General features: G+C 45.2%; 1 protein-coding gene across 1 annotated transcript in view; it reads right to left on the bottom strand.

Annotated features, from left to right (window-relative positions):
• Window positions 1-15,656, bottom strand: part of GRIK4 (glutamate ionotropic receptor kainate type subunit 4) — a 307,225-nt gene that overhangs the window by 3,872 nt on the left and 287,697 nt on the right. The window contains exons 14-18 of the mRNA XM_074977213.1: window positions 10,741-10,850; window positions 7,960-8,133; window positions 7,320-7,485; window positions 4,055-4,280; window positions 2,171-2,299 (exon numbers count right to left, since the gene is read on the bottom strand). Coding sequence (XP_074833314.1) covers window positions 2,171-2,299; window positions 4,055-4,280; window positions 7,320-7,485; window positions 7,960-8,133; window positions 10,741-10,850 — 805 coding nt within the window. The remainder of the gene's footprint in view (window positions 1-2,170; window positions 2,300-4,054; window positions 4,281-7,319; window positions 7,486-7,959; window positions 8,134-10,740; window positions 10,851-15,656) is intronic.

Here is a 15,656-nt window from a genome sequence, read left to right as displayed (position 1 = left end):
AGGTAATGCATTCAATAATTTAAAAGTCGATGTTCATCCCTTTGAAGCTTGGCTGTGCCTTTGGGACGTCAAGATTAAGCAATTAGTGCTCTCACAAGTCACTGGGGTGGCTGTTGCTGTCCAACAAGGCACTCAGAGACTCTCCTATAATCCAATACTCCCAGTGAGAGGGGCCTGGAACTGGCGCCGGATGGCTGGAAATAGGGATCATTGTGTGATTTTAAAAGCGACCTGTAAAGAATTCAAGCAACTTGTGCTGAGGCTGTTTTGCTTACAACTGGGGGCCATTTGCAATGGAACAAAACAGCTCAAACCAGAAGCACCATTTCTAGACATCCCCCTGCTCCCGTAAACTTGTTTTACATTCTGGAGTTAACAGGTGTGAACAGAAACCCTACCACTAAACATCCCTGTGCTTTGGGGTGAGTGTGGAATCCAGGGCAGGGTGCATATTTTCCCAATGCCCTAAAGAGACTAACATTTTTTCCAATATAGCCCACGATTACGTCTACACTTGACAAAGGAAGTCGACTGCAGATACGCAATTCTAGCTATAGCAATTGCATAACTAGAATCAATGTATCTGCCATCGACTTACCTGAGTGTGCTCACTGAAGATACTGCCCCGATAGGTCAATTTCACATGTCCCTACCAGACATGCAAAATTGAACCCTGAGCATGTCGATCTTCCAGCGTCATGTAGACAAAACCGTACTCTGTAACCTACTGATTCCTAGAACCTCCCTGTGAGAGCGGAAGTGCTGGTATTCCTGTTTCACAGAAGGGCTTTGTCTACACTTAAGTTGAAAGCACAGGCACGACAGTGCTTTGAACTCAAAGTACAGCCACGCAGGAGCACTGCGAGAGAGCACTTGCAGCACTCTAGGTACGCCACCTCCACAAGGGGAGCAACCAGAAGTGCTGGCAGCACAGCTCCAGCGCTGCAGCCTGGTTCACACTGGAGCTATTCAGCACTGTAATTCACTGAGCTCGGGGGAGAGGGTTTCACTGTCAGGGGCCAGAAAGTTACAGAGCAGTAGAACGCCAGCGTAGACTTAGCCTACTTAGACTTAGTGCTGGGGGCTGGACTAGGTGACTCCTGAGGTCCCTTCCAGCCCTAGAACTCTGTGATTTAAGTGATTTGTCCAAGATCTCAGGGGAAATCTGGTGGATCAGGGACTCACACCCAGATCCCAAGCTAATACTCTGTGGATCATCCTTCCTCTGGGCTGACCTAAAAACCTTGATCCAGGAAGTCTGGGATCCAATTCCAGAGGCTGGACCTCTGGCATTTCTGGCAACCAGCGTTCTTCCCTATGATCTGAAGTACACAGCAATGCTTTTGGAAGCGAAGCAGCGTATGGAGGAAGTTTCCATGGCAGACAAAGCCAGTGCGTGGTTCATACCATCTGGTTTATAAACAAACCAACCAAACCCCATGACAGATCTGCCAGGAGAATAACATAGCAACCGTAGGCTTGCTTGGCTCTTTGTCACCAAGTTCAGAAGGGTCAAAAGGGTGTTCTCTCTTAGCCATGGAACCTTTTAGCCTCAAAGGAAAAAAAATAGCTTGCTTAAGTTAGAGCAACTGCCAAAAAGATAGCACTTGCTGTCAGCTGGCAACTGTCCCTAAGAATGGGCCAACAGCCTTATGCCAATTTGCATCCCTTTACCCAACGGATTTGCTCTTCCATTTTAAAACCTTATTAATAAAGTCCCTGTTCCTCCTTTTCCTATTCTAAAGGAGCTTTAAATTAGCTCCAGCTACCAAAGGTTCTGTGATGAAATTCCATTTTCTCTTAAAAGAGCCCAGGATTTGGATGTGATCCTTTCAGCCATCTACTTCCCCATGTAATGCTGAGAACATTCATTAGAAGCTAATTTAGCTTCCATACGCTTCCAATATTTGTCATTTGGTTGTTGCTACTCTCTTTGCCCCAGGCAAAAACATGCAGTGTGAGGCTCAGCAGAGCTGTATGGTTTTCTCCTTGCATTGTTAAGGAAGAAATCACAGGTCAGAATCTCCTGCCCAAACCAAACCTCCAGCGAGTATGATGGTTCATGAGCTCATCCAGCTAGTGTCTAAAAGAATGTGACTGCTATCTGTCCTTATTAACAGACTCTGCCCTGGGCAGGAGCCACCTGCAGCGTGGACAAATCACAGTGTACCTTTGGCTCGGTGGTCTTCCTCTTTGGGACATTTTCCCCCTTCCCACCACTTTCGCTTCAGGATTTCCAAGCGGTTGTTCTCTTGGAGCTGGAGAATTGCCAGGTCAAACTCATCTCGGAAGATGGAGCCTGCAACACCAAGTGGGTGGGGATGAAGATACAGTTTAGGTAGCTTCCCCATCCCTCACATCCCATCACACACAATGCCCTGTCAATGTGACTGAACTGGAGATATACTTCTCCTCCTCCCCACTGCAAGCAGCCAAATGGGGAGGAAGAAGCAAAGGGAGTTCAGTCCTAGTGGCCCATTCAACCTTCACTGTTGAGACTGCTAATGTATCAGTGCCAGGCAGCAGTGGGTGATCATTTCTACACTGTAGACCAGGTGGAGACAAGAGAGGTCTCCCACAAACCTCCCTACAGCCAGCGCAAGGGAGAGACTTGAATCCTGCTGGGCAGGATTCAAATGGGCAGCTGCACTTCTCCTTCCCATTCCCTTGAACCATTCACATTCTCCTTCCCATTCCCTTGAACCATCCAGTTCAGCCCTCATCCATACGCTTGGAGCTGTAGCTCTGTTCTGGCCATCCTCTTACAGGGGAGAAGCAAGGTATCTGCTTTCTGTCTATGCAATTAATCTATCGACCAGGCAAACCCAAATGCTCATTGGAAGCCAGCCACAAACTCTCTCTGCCCTCTCCACTATCAAAGATCCAGAAGGTAAGACAGATTGTGCTAAGGCAGCATAAATTCAGAGTAACTCACTGCAATTCCACCAGTGTAAGAAGCAGCAGAATATGCTTTATCTGCGGCAATTCTCCTGTTTCACGGGTTGCATCTCGCTAGTTTAAACCCTGGAATTTAGGCTTTGCAAATGAAAGGTGTTTTTTTTTAAGTGAAACCTAATAGAAATGTCAAGATATGTTAGACTTTAAACCTTCATCTACAATAGCAACAATCCAAAGACAACACTCTGTAAAGGTTAGGAGAATCGGAAAGGAAGCTAGTAATGATGCTACTTTCGTGGGCAAATTTCTACTACTTGCATCTGATGAAGTGGGTCTTTGCCCACGAAAGCTTATGTTCATACATTTCTGTTAGTCTATAAGGTGACACAGGCCCCCCCATTGCTTTTGTCTATTGGGGATGATCTAGACGGTACTTGGTCCTGCCATGAGGGCAGGGGATTGGACTCGATGACCTCTCAAGGTCCCTTCCAGTCCGAGCATTCTATGATTCTAATATTGCTAACTCCAAGTATTCAAAATTATGAAGCAAGCGCCCTCTTCCCCCAAGCCATGACATTAGCCTAAGAATGGAGAGATCTTTATAGATAAATGTGGAGTCCACTTTCTTTATCAGCAGGAGCTGGAACTTTTAAGGTTCACATTTCAGGCTTCATTTCAGGTTTTTCTCTTTTACCATGAGGCCTAAGGACATTTTCATTCCAGAAGCTGAGGCTTTCAGGAAAACACCAGACTTGTGATAAAATCACTGGAGTTCTTGGCACTGTTATTTTACAGCTGTGCACTGGGGCTAGAAGCAGGAAGTGAAACGTACGCATTTCTGTTGCTTTGTTTTGGTTTAACACATCTAGTTTCACTTTGTGTTGTGTGAAGGGCAAAGCAGCAAACAACTAGCAAAAATACAGCAACAATAATGGCATATTTTAAAAATCATTCATTTTCTATAATCTAATGGGACACAGCTGAACTATTAAAGTAAGTTTGATTTTTTCCCTCTGGATGATGTCTTTTTGAAATAAAAGCAACACATGGCAGAGCTGTGAAAAGCATCAATGCTCTTAAAGCTTTTTCAGCCTTTTAAGCGCTCTGATCCTCTGCAGAGAGCTGAGAATAGCTATAATTTTTCTTCACTGCCTACCGACTGGCATGCCAATCCCGTAGCCCTTGGTGTCCAGAAGGCCCCCGACCTGCGTGAGGTTGCAATTGCGTTGACGGTAATACTCGTTCATGGTGGACTCCAGCAAGAAAGCATAGTTGGAATTCAGCACCCTCGCGATCCCTTCCTCTGTGCTTTTCACGAACACGCTTGGCTGCTTGGAGTACATGTAATTCCACATTCTCTGGTAAGTCTGGTAACGAGAATTCTGCAAGAAAGAGGAAGAAAGAGGAGCTGTTGCAGGGAGTCCCACCTGATAGGTTAGGTCCCATATTACAATGTATTGAAATAGAAGGCTGAGATTTTTGTAAGGAGCTTAAGGACGTCAGGTGCCCAATTCCCTTTGGCTCCTTTGATGCTCCCGTCTTAAAAACTTTTTTTAAAGTGATAAAACATGAAAAATAAGTTTCCACAATGGCATTTGAGGAACAGTCAAAGGGAAAATGTTTCCATTTGGCTGGTTTGCTTTTAAATCAACCAACTCTCCAACACAGCTATTGCAACCCAAACGTTGCACCACTGAGCTAGGGCATGAGAATGAAAACAAGTGTAAATGCCCCAAAACCCTCAGCCACAAAGTTTGGGCCCAGACCCAAACTCTCTTGGAGCCTAGGAATGGTTGGGATTTGGGGTTTGGGTGTAGCCCTCTGAACTGTGGACCAGGCCCAATTCTGGAACCACTAATAATATACAGTCTGATAATACCCTGAGAGTTTATGGCTGTTGGAATCCAGGGCATTGGTTCCCATCATCTCTGTTTGAAACAAAAGTGAAACTAACTAAATTAATCTTTACTGCCTGAGCTGAGTGAAATGCAAAAATTTAACCAGCAATATAGATTCGGAAATTAAATTACGATTAAAATGCATTCAGATCTAGTATTTCAAAGTCAGGTCATGATGGTGTCAGTACAATGGGCTCTCTTGCCCTGCTTCTTGTGCAATCACTCACACCAATGCAAAGTGACTGCAAAAGAGGGTGTGTGTGTGGAAAATGTCACATTCAGATATACTTTTTACCCAGTTTAGGTTGATGTAAAGGACAATGTAAGTTGCAATAGAGGCCCCAGCCCATGATTTGTAACTTGCAGTGTCCCTGAAGAGAGCGGGACTAAGTAAATGCATTAAGCACAGTCTTTTGTTCACTCACGCTCTGTTCAATTAGTGTTAGACGCGGCTTTCTGCTTAAGCGGCCCTTTTCCAAACCTCTTGAGTCTGCAAAATTGGGCTAGAAAGACCAGACTCACTCACGAGATTTCTTGGGCTTCCTGCCGCAATTCAAACTGAAAATAAAGTGAGAAAAATGCTCTCCTCTTGGTATTTCAGCATTTAATAAATAAATAATCCTTGCACAGCTTTTTGTGTGTTCAAAGCACTGGGCAAGACAGTAACTCCTTGATTCCCGCTCTGGACAGAACAGACAAATGTACAGAAGTCATCAATGGGCTAAATGGCGTGAAAACCTTTGCATGTGCCTGAGTGGCATGTGAGCAGACTCTTAACACATGCACCAACCCTGATTTGCATCAGCAGAGACATCTGGTATAGTGCAAGGTGTGCATGTGCAGAAATTAGGACTGCCCAACAATGCACACACACACATGAAAAGTTGTCTCAAAATACTTAGCTGGAAGCATATGGCTATGAAGTTTACTTCCCACTCTCCGGTGTTCTTTGCACAAATGATTTTCTGAATACGCAAAGCTGGGCAGTTGCGCCTGGCAGACCTGAAGAGTTATCCCATCAATAAGAGAGAGGGAACATGGCATACTCCAGGTGGCACTGCCCCAGCTCTGCCTCTTCCATGACTCTTCTGGGAGCATGGAGCCTCTCGGCACCCCCACCTTGCCCAGTCTGTCATCTCCCCTCTCCCCCACTATCAACCTAGCCATTTAAGTTCCAATGAGTGTTTCCACTGAGAAAATGCCTCCTTCAAATTCCATCTCTTAGCCTTCCCTCCCTTATCTCAAGTCTGGCACAATCTACTCCCACTTCCTGCCCCTGAGCAACTTAGCCCAGATCCTCAAAAGCACCAAAAAAGCAAACAGAATATTGGGAATCATTTAGAAACGGACAGAGAATAAGACACAACCCTTGAGATAAATCCATGGTATGCTCATCTGTTAAAAACTGGGTGCAAACGTGGCTATCTCATTAACAAACAAACAAAAAAAAAAACACATTGGCATTGGAAAAGATTCAGAAAAGGGCAACAAACATGACTAAGGGTTTGGAACGGCTGCCCTATGAGGAGAGATTAATAAGACTGGGATGCAGTTGAGAAAAGAGATGACTAAGGGGTGATATAACAGAGGGCTATAAAATCATGACTGATGTGGAAAAGGTGAATAAAGAAGAGTTATTTACGCCTTCCCATAAAATAGTAAGTAGGGGTCACCAAAAGGAAGCAGATTTAAAATAAATAAAAGAAAGTATTTCTTCAGACAACCTGCGGAATTCCTTGCCAGAGGATGCTGTGATAACCAAGACTATAACAGGATTTTTAAAAAGCTAGATAAATACATGGAGGTTAGGTCCATCAATGGCTATTAGCCAGGCTGGGCTGGAATGGTGTCTCTAGCCTCTGTTTGTCACAAGATGAGAATGGGCAACACAAAATGGATCACTTGTTAGTTCCCTGTTCTGTTCATTCCTTCTGGGGCACCTGGCATTGGCCACTGTCAGAAAACAGAATACTGGGCTAGATGAGCCTAAGGCCAGTCTTATGTTCTTATCTAGGCCTTTATGGCTAAACCTAAGACCAATCCCCTTAGATTTAGTCTTGTCACTCAGCAGGAAGTTAGGCTGAGAATACAATCTGAATTATGGCACTGAGAATTTGGCCCACTGTAAATGAAACCAAGAAAAAAATAGAAATGCCTTTGTAAATAGCCCTCTCAAGCTCAGATTCCCCTCTCTTCCCATCTTAATCCCACTCTACTAATATTTTTTGCTACGTAATCAGTCTACGAGGCAAGGTGCCTTGACTTTGTACAGGTCTATGGGACATTGTGCACATAAATGAGACCATATAGATAACCTTGTTGTGGTATCAGTGACAATGAAATGGGCCTAAACTATTACGGCTGCTTGCTCTCGGCTGTCCTAGAATTCGTCCCTACTCAAATCTGAGACTAGAATTGGACGCACCAGAGGACAACACGTGTTACTCGGGAAACATCCAATTCTAGTAACACCCGCCCACCCTCCCACCTCCCCCTCCCTGGTAGCAAGAGAATGGGGTTCACCTGGAAGAAGGTCATGCTGGAACCTCCATGAATGGTGCCGTACTCAATAGCTGTCTGGTCAGCCAGGTCATCCACCGATTCTATGGGCACATCCATCCGCTGCACTGTCAGGAAGGCTGCCAGGTTGGCCGTGTAGGAAGAGATGATGATCAAGGTGAACGCCCACCTGGGGAAGGGAGGATGAAGAAAAGGTGAACTGATATTCCCCCTAGATTCAACCTGATCTCAATCTCCATCCCCCTCTTGGAGTGATAGGACAAATGCTCAGAGGTGCTATGGAACTGCTGCTCCTAGTAAAGGCCAAGGGATAGGCCAAACATGCACAATGTCCCCTGAACACCTAAACGTTCTTCATATGAAGCCTACGAACAAAAGGAAATGGATTTGGAACCCAGCCCAATGGATTTGGCTAGCAGTTCTATGCTTGGGGTTGGTCATGAGTTTCTTAGGGAGCATTCTGGATATCCTGAACTGGAGCTCCAAGACTCATCTGCTCTTGGCCAACATGCCCTTCTACAAATGATACCACGGTGTTTTTTACCCTAAAGCTCCACATCATTACAGCTTATAGCAATGGCATGCTACCACCCTGAATCGTGACTGGAGGCTGTTTATGTTTATGATGGACATGTTTCCTTACCAGACTCCACTGACGCACCGTGTGGACAGAGCTCGAGGGGCAATTGTGGATCCTTGCTGCATGAAGCCCCCAACTGGAAACCACAGGCTGTTGCCAAGAGAGTACTGGTTCACTAGGAGATTGCATCTCCCTTGCGAGCAGGGGTGGGGGCTATACCACTCATATGGTGTCAATCTACAAGTACAAGAAACAACCGGGCCAAACATGTTCACGTTATAGGAAATACCATACATAGGAGGGGGAAGAGAAAAGTATTACATCTCTAACTGTCTCAGAGGCAGAATTTCTAATCAGGAAACTCTCTGCTGGTAACATCAAAGAGCTCATTTCAGAGTTGTGTGAAATGTTTGCTGCAAGAATCGGGAGCCACCAGGTTGGAGCTTTTTGTGACAAGACTTGAAAAAGATTCGTACAGCATTTAAGTGGCTCTGGGCCCCTTGGCAGTTTCATACCAGGAATGTGACATTTGCATGGACTCCATGGGTAATCAGGGGAACTCCAGCAACTTCCACCATGGTCTCCCTGTTTGGGGAAATCAACTGCAAATGCAACACTCACCAGGCCAAGCTGGCCAATACAAAGAGAAAGAGCTGTATAAAGCCCTGGTGCAGGGTCCAGTTCAAGTATGAAGTTGAACCCTGGGGTTTAGAAAGTGCCATGTGTGCCATTGAGCTCACAGGGGTAGAGCTGAAATCAACAGAGAATGCATAGCGCTTATTAAGTCAACCTCGCTGTAGAGTGTCATTGAAATGATGATGGCTCCTGTCTCCAGAGTGGCACATATTTCACTTCCCAGGTAGGATCAGTGCTAGGGTTGGACAGAACTCGCTGGCAGCACAGGTGAGGAGTTATCTGAGCACCTTGCCTGTGACTCAGCAAAGTGGTTGTCATCAGGCTTATCTCATCAGAGACTGAACTACTACATCTCTCTTTCTCTCCACACCCAAGCCCACATATTTTTTCTCATCCCCTATTTCCTGGTAGGGGGAGAAATCCCCTTGGTTCCACAGCCAGCACGCTTAGAAATGGGCCTGGACATGAGTTGTCAGGCTACAGGGTGTCTTGTTCCTGTGAAGAAAACTAGTTTCTGAGCGCACGTTCCTCCTCCCACAAATTGTGGCCCTTCAAGGCATGGCCAGATACCTTTGCTGCAAGAGGGAACTCGTGCAAACTGAACCTTTGTCAAGTGTAACAAGGTGACTGGATTCTCTTTCTGATCCAGCTGTTAAGCAGGAGCTTGGGATTCTAGATGGGGCTGCAAATTAACTATTTCTACAGCTAGTGTGATTTTCCCTAAGCTCCTCCTGGAATTGAGAACAGCCCTGTGGGAGAGGGATCTAGAAGCTGGGGTAGATGGGCTCTAAGGGGAGGAACCAAAGGAGTGGCCAAACTGGGGGAGAAGGCTGAAATCAGGGTGCATGTTGTGTTGTTGTTACTATAACCAGACTCCTGGGGGGTTCATTTGTTGATGCTATGATTATAACTTGTGTTGGGAACTGGGTGGGGACCCCACCGGCTCACACTGACATATTTTATTCCTTCTGGATCAAAATGTGCCCTGTTGTGACTCCAGAGAGGTGGTCTGTCCTCCTGGGATGTTTGACAGCAAAATGCTGTTCCGAGAGAAGCTTTTCTCCCAGTCAGAAAGGCCGAGGATCCCACAGTGAGCTGCAAACTCCACTGAGATCAGACACCATGTAAACACCATTCTAGAGATTTGTGTTTAAAATAGGCACAGAAGGGTTCCCTGGCTCCAAATCTCAGTGCAAAGAGTGGCTGACTGCACTGTTCAATGGTTCACAGAGATGTGCTTCAGAAACTGCAACCTAATTTTGAAACCCATTAAAGCCCTGTTGACAATACAACTCCACCCACGGCAGGGGAGCCTGTGACTACACAGTTTCATTTTGTAATCAGGTTGGATATTGTCTCTAACCTTGGGGCACATCTTTAGCACGCTGCCAGAACATGAGTACATATGGGGAGTCCACCTAGGCTATTAAAAGAACCAAGTTATTACTGGCTTGGGGAAAACAACATTGTAGCATGGTTCCTCCTGTGCAACTGAAGAATTATGGAGGAAAAGCCTTCAGTAATAAGATTGCACCTGGTTTATGCTGGCCATGGGTAACCTGTCCAGCTAGACCAGTGCTTCGGCTGTGAATCACCAGGAAGTGGCTATTACTGTTTCCAACCTCTATACAGTCCAAGCCTTGACAGGATGGAGGAACCAGCACAGATCCTGGGAACACTTGTACATTTGTCTTCCAATCTCGGCATCCTGCCATCTGTCTGGATCTGCTGGCCTTCACGGTTCCCATTGAAAGCACTCAGCTGGGTTTTTCCGTGATGAATTTAGCGCAACAATAGAGCAAGGCTCTGCTCATTCCTGCTGAATGAGACCAAATCTCAAACCCTCTCACTTCTGGGCTTTAAGGCTGCCTCTGGCACTGGCAGGTGCCAGTTCAGCCAAACACATGGTAATCTGACTAATCTGCGACTGCCCCCTTATTGCGATGATGCCAGTACTTCTCAGAGGGTGTCACGGGGCTGCCATTTGCATCGGGGGCATGCATTTGCACATCTCTGAATAGCAAAGAGAGAGAGACATGGGTGGTGGATGCTAATCTCCATGACTTTTGCTCTTTAACTTTTACCTGAAACACAGACTCCCACCAACCCCACCCCTCCCAGCACCACATCCCCCCACGGAGTTCTCAAATTCTGACACTAGGTGGCACCATGAGGAAGAGAAAGGAACTACAATAGAAGTAACAGTACCGAGCAACCAGGAAGAGGACACAGCTGACAGCCAGGTACGCAAGTAACATGAAGAGCCAGACACCAGGAGAAAAGGGGTCCAGAAAAGAGAAGTAGCCAGGTTTGCGCCCCTACGATGGAGACAAAAAAAGTCCAGCAGGTAGGTTTGTTTGTTTGTTTTTTCAAATAAAAAAGTCCACCCATTCTGCAAAATAACACAATGAAACACCTACTCCCAGCAGTGGAATCACAGAAGTAATGCCGGATTAATACAGAGCCTAGGCAAACAAGAGAAGGGATCAGCAAATCATCCAGAGGAAATACGGGTGAGGCAGAGGACAAAAGGATCAAGTCATTACACTCTGCAGCAGCTCGCCAGCCAACAAGAATTTCCCAGTATAGACTTCCTCTTTACCCCTCCACTTTCCTTATAATAGGAATAGGGGAGCATGAGAATTGCCAGACCAGATCAAAGGAGGGTCCACTTATTCCAGTATCCTGTCTTAGACGGAGGCCAGAAGTTTCTGCTTTAGAGGGATGTGCAGTAAACCCTGCAGCTGTGGGGTAACCTAACCCCAGGGGAAATTTCTTCCTGACTACCATTAGTTAGAGATTGCAATATGCCTTGAAGTATGAAAGTTTATTTCCTTCTGGGCCAAAATCACATCTGGTGTAATGCCACTGGTAGCTGACCCAATATATTTATCTTACATTTCTATAGCAATCCTGAAGGATCTCGGAAGTATGGTCCCTGATATTGCAATCCTTACTCATGGAAATAATCTTGACATAACAGCCTAGTCGTGGTAAATGGGACCATTTGTAGATGGAGTAAAGGAGCATCAGATCCCACTGGAGTAAGAAGGGGAGACAATGTTTGCATAAAGTTCTGTATGAAAACCAAACCTTTGCCATGTTGTTTTTGCTTCCTTTGAAATGTTCCTTTTCTGCAAAGTTCAGTGAAATGGTTATTCAGAGATTTTGGACCTCTGATATGCTCATGTGAGCATTGGAGGTGCTCACTATTTGTGCCAATCAAGCTATTTGTTCTTAAAGTCTCACTGGAAAGACACACACAGCAAGAAGCATGCAATTCAGTGATCTGCTATGGAAGGATGAAGGACCAGGTGCACCCAGTTATGATTTGAACCTGTTGCTCATGGAAATCTACAGCTTCTGCGCCAATGGCTAAGGTTATGTCTACACTAGCCGGGAAGATCAACCCACTCAGGGTCGATCTTCCAGGGTTCAGTTTTGTGCATCTAGTAGAGATGTGCGGAATTAACCTCTCAGGGGTCAAAGTTGCTCCATGTACTCCTTGCAAGATGTGAGGAGAAAGGGCAGTTGACGGCAGAAACTCTCCTGTCTACCTTTCCCAGTAGAGACAGCCAAGTTAGCTGCGTGCAGATATGTTGATTTTAGTCACATAACTGCCATAGCTAGAACTGCGAATCTGAGATTGACTTATTTTGCCTAGTGTGGATGTAGCCTAAGTCACCCGCAGGATCAGCAAACACCCTCGTGTATGATTTCCTAAAACACTTGTAATCGAAGTCAGATGAGAGGTGGATCTTTTTTTCCCCTCCACCCTCAGTTCTAAGCTCTAAGACATAGACATTGAGGCTGGTCTATGGATCCTTCTGTTACATCTCAGCTGAGTTCTCTGGACCTTTCTTCTTGGTGCCTCACTCTGATGCCTTCCACAAGCTTATAGTGGCATTTGCTCGATCCAGTTCACTTGAACCGCCACCTCCAAGTGTGTCCCAGTGTGGCAGCTTCTGAATTGTGAGCTTGTTTGCTCTACCAAGGACTCATCTTCAACAGAAAGCCACTTCTTTTTTCCCCTTGTTTACAGGCTTCCTTTGCCCACGTGTGGCACTATGTAAAGTAAAAACACACAACACCTAATTTCTATCTACCCTATGAAACCCACTTCCATCCACAGACCCCTGACTTTTTAGCTGTCTTTAAACCCAAAGCAATTAAATCTTCCCTAAAAAATTCTTCTGGAGAAAAAAAAATAATATATTTTTTCTCCAGGCTGAGAGATGCCACTGACTGTTAAGGGAAATCGTCCTGTAGACTCGCAATGAGCCATGCCTAATCTGAAGCAACAATGGACCTTCATGGATTTTTGAACTCAGGGATTTCAAAACCAAATAGGTTTGTCCTCAAAAATAACTCAAATTTTTCAGCAAAAAAATCCCTCTTTGCTTATTTGGCCCCAGTTTTGGATGGTGTCCCAAAATCCCACTTCCAACAAGGTGCATCAAAATGTCTCAAGAGCCCCAAAAAACACAGCAAGGCCCAAATTCAAGTCAAGATGGACCAAATAAAAACACCCAGTCCCAATGTGCAAGTGAATGGCATAGGAACAAACCTTGAAACATTCGTCTTTTGTTCCTGTCTCTTCCTTTCATTATCCATTGTGGCGTTCTGTCCATCTTTATACCTTTCCTAGAAGATGAACGTGTGACAGCTGACACTTGGAAATGACTGGGGCCCCCCCTCAAACTGACTATATTAGCTCAAGCAGTTAGAGACTCAGGAACCAGGCACCCAGGGATGTAACAGATTCACACCTGTGAACCAGAAGCAGCGGGAAGATGGCTAGCATGCAGCCCCGTGGTTTACACATATATTCCGGTGCCAGAGCTCGTGCTGCTAGTATAGATTGGCAGAGCCAGCCTAGGCCAACCCTGCAGTCAGCACAGGTGCAGCAAGTTTGCAAACAGAGCTCAAAAGTTAGCCTGAAGCACAAACATCTGGCCTGAAATGAGAAACCAGCATCTCTGGAAAGGGGAAGGTCAGCTAGAAGCAAGCTCTACTTCAGAGTTGGCTACAGGTGAATACTATTCTGCTCCACTGTCCCCAGCTCCCTACTGATAATATCCCCCTTCCTCATTTAAAACAAAAAGCAGTCAAGGAGCACTTCAAAGACTAGCAAAATAGTTTATTAGGTGAGCTTTCATGGGACAGACCCACTTCTTCGGGTCTGTCCCACGTAAGCTCACCTAATAAACTATTTTGCTAGTCTTTGAAGTGCTACTTGACTGCTTTTTGTTTTGATAGTGTATAGACTAGCACAGCTTCCTCTCTGTTACTATTCCTCATTTAACTACACTTGCCTGTGGCTCCTGCTTCTCTCTCCAGCATCTCATTAGCTGGACAAAGATTATGGGGACTCTCTCAGCAGCCTGAGAGTCAGAAAGTCCATTAGCGTCCCCATGTCTGAAATCCATATTTGATTATATCACAACAAGTGAAACTGGGAAAAATGACAGCCTCATTTCAAGCTGCCATATTTGGTTAGGAGTAATAAGAAAGACACATGGTGCATGGTGGTTAGATGTGGGGAAGGAGAAACAATTTTGAACTGCAGTTAAACAGAAAATAAAATACAATGTCAATAAGTTGAGGAGAGGAGGTGGGAGCTGAGATGCAGAGATGACTCTCCGGCAGGAAATGTATTTGTAGTTATTTGTAAGGAACAGTCAGATCAGAGCTCAGGATTAACAGATGTCAGCTGCAGTTCTCCATGTAGTGGGGACAGGAGCAGAAATGGGAAAGGAGAGGAGCAGATGGGGATCTGGAGTTGCCTTCATCTGCTCTGCAAACTGAATCCTTAAAGGAAAGCCATGAATAACTAGCAAGCCTTCCCCCTTACATAAATATTTACCAGTTTAATTAGTTAATTGCCACATTGCTCTTATACATCACTTTCCTGTGAAGTGGGAAAATCCCATCCACTCGGAAGGGGTGAATGAGGGACCCAATGTAGGAAATCTGGAGTGGTTCTTGTGGAGAATGTGTGGAGGAGCAGTCCCTGTACTTTGGAAGGATCACAAGTAGGGGAAGAAGTATATGGATGTGACCTGATACTGAAAAGATCCACCAGCAATCTGTCACCACTCCCCCAAGGCAGCTGGGACAGGAGTAACCTCAGTGTCAGAGGGGTCAAGGCATTTGTCTGTAGCTTCACAAAAAAACACGTGGTCGTACAGCACCTTGAAGACTAACAATTTTATGAGGCGATTAGCTTTCGTTGGTAAGACCCATTTCATTATATTCTCATGACAGCTCATCGCTTAAAAATAAAGTTAAGGTTATAAAAATAAAATTAAAATAAAGTTAAAAAATAAAATTCATTCCTGAAGAAGTGGGTCTTATCCATGGAAGCTCATTACCAAATGAATAAAATTGTTGGTATTTGAGGTGGTATGGGACTTTTTTTTTTTTTTGTGCAACTTCAGTGGTTCAGGATCCATTTTCACAGTGATTGTGCATGGTGGCTCGCACCTCGCTGTCAGAGATACACAACTGCTCTGATTTGGTGTGGCAATTCCGATGTCCTGATGTTGGCTATTCTGTGCACTGGTACTTGATGAGGGTAGCTGAAGGTTTAGCCCTGAGAAACAGAATATTTGCAAAACACATCTCAGACCTGCAGCTGTTTCAAATAGTTATGTAGATTCGGGGGCAGCAACAGTTAATGCCACACTTCTCCAGGACATGCTACCTCCCCAAAGCCCTGTACTAATATCCTCACATCTTCCCTGCATGACAGGTAAATAAAGCTTGTTATTGCCACGTTGCCAGGATGGAAGTTGCCCAGGGTCACAGAGTAAGTCAGATGCAGAGCATGCTCAGTACTCAATTCCCTTTAAACCTGTGTGAGAGAGAGAGAGCAAGAGAAAAGAAAGACTCCACCAGAACTCACACAGGTTAAATTCTCAAACACATATCTGTCCCAGAGAAGGAGCTGGAAGATCCCGAAAGCATGCATTGCAAGGCAGAAATATTTACACCCATTTGATCTTGGAAAGCATGAAAGGATCTGATCCCCTTTGGCCAGTTAACTCATTGATCCCTCCTTCTGCCTCTACCAGAGGAAAGGGAATTTTAACTCAATTTTAACTGCTTGTTTTTTCTTGACA

Source organism: Carettochelys insculpta, chromosome 25 (assembly GCF_033958435.1).
Source record: "Carettochelys insculpta isolate YL-2023 chromosome 25, ASM3395843v1, whole genome shotgun sequence".
NCBI classification, from domain to species: Eukaryota; Metazoa; Chordata; order Testudines; family Carettochelyidae; genus Carettochelys; species Carettochelys insculpta.
Note: the sequence above shows the minus strand (reverse complement) of the source record. Positions and strands in the feature narration are given on the sequence as shown.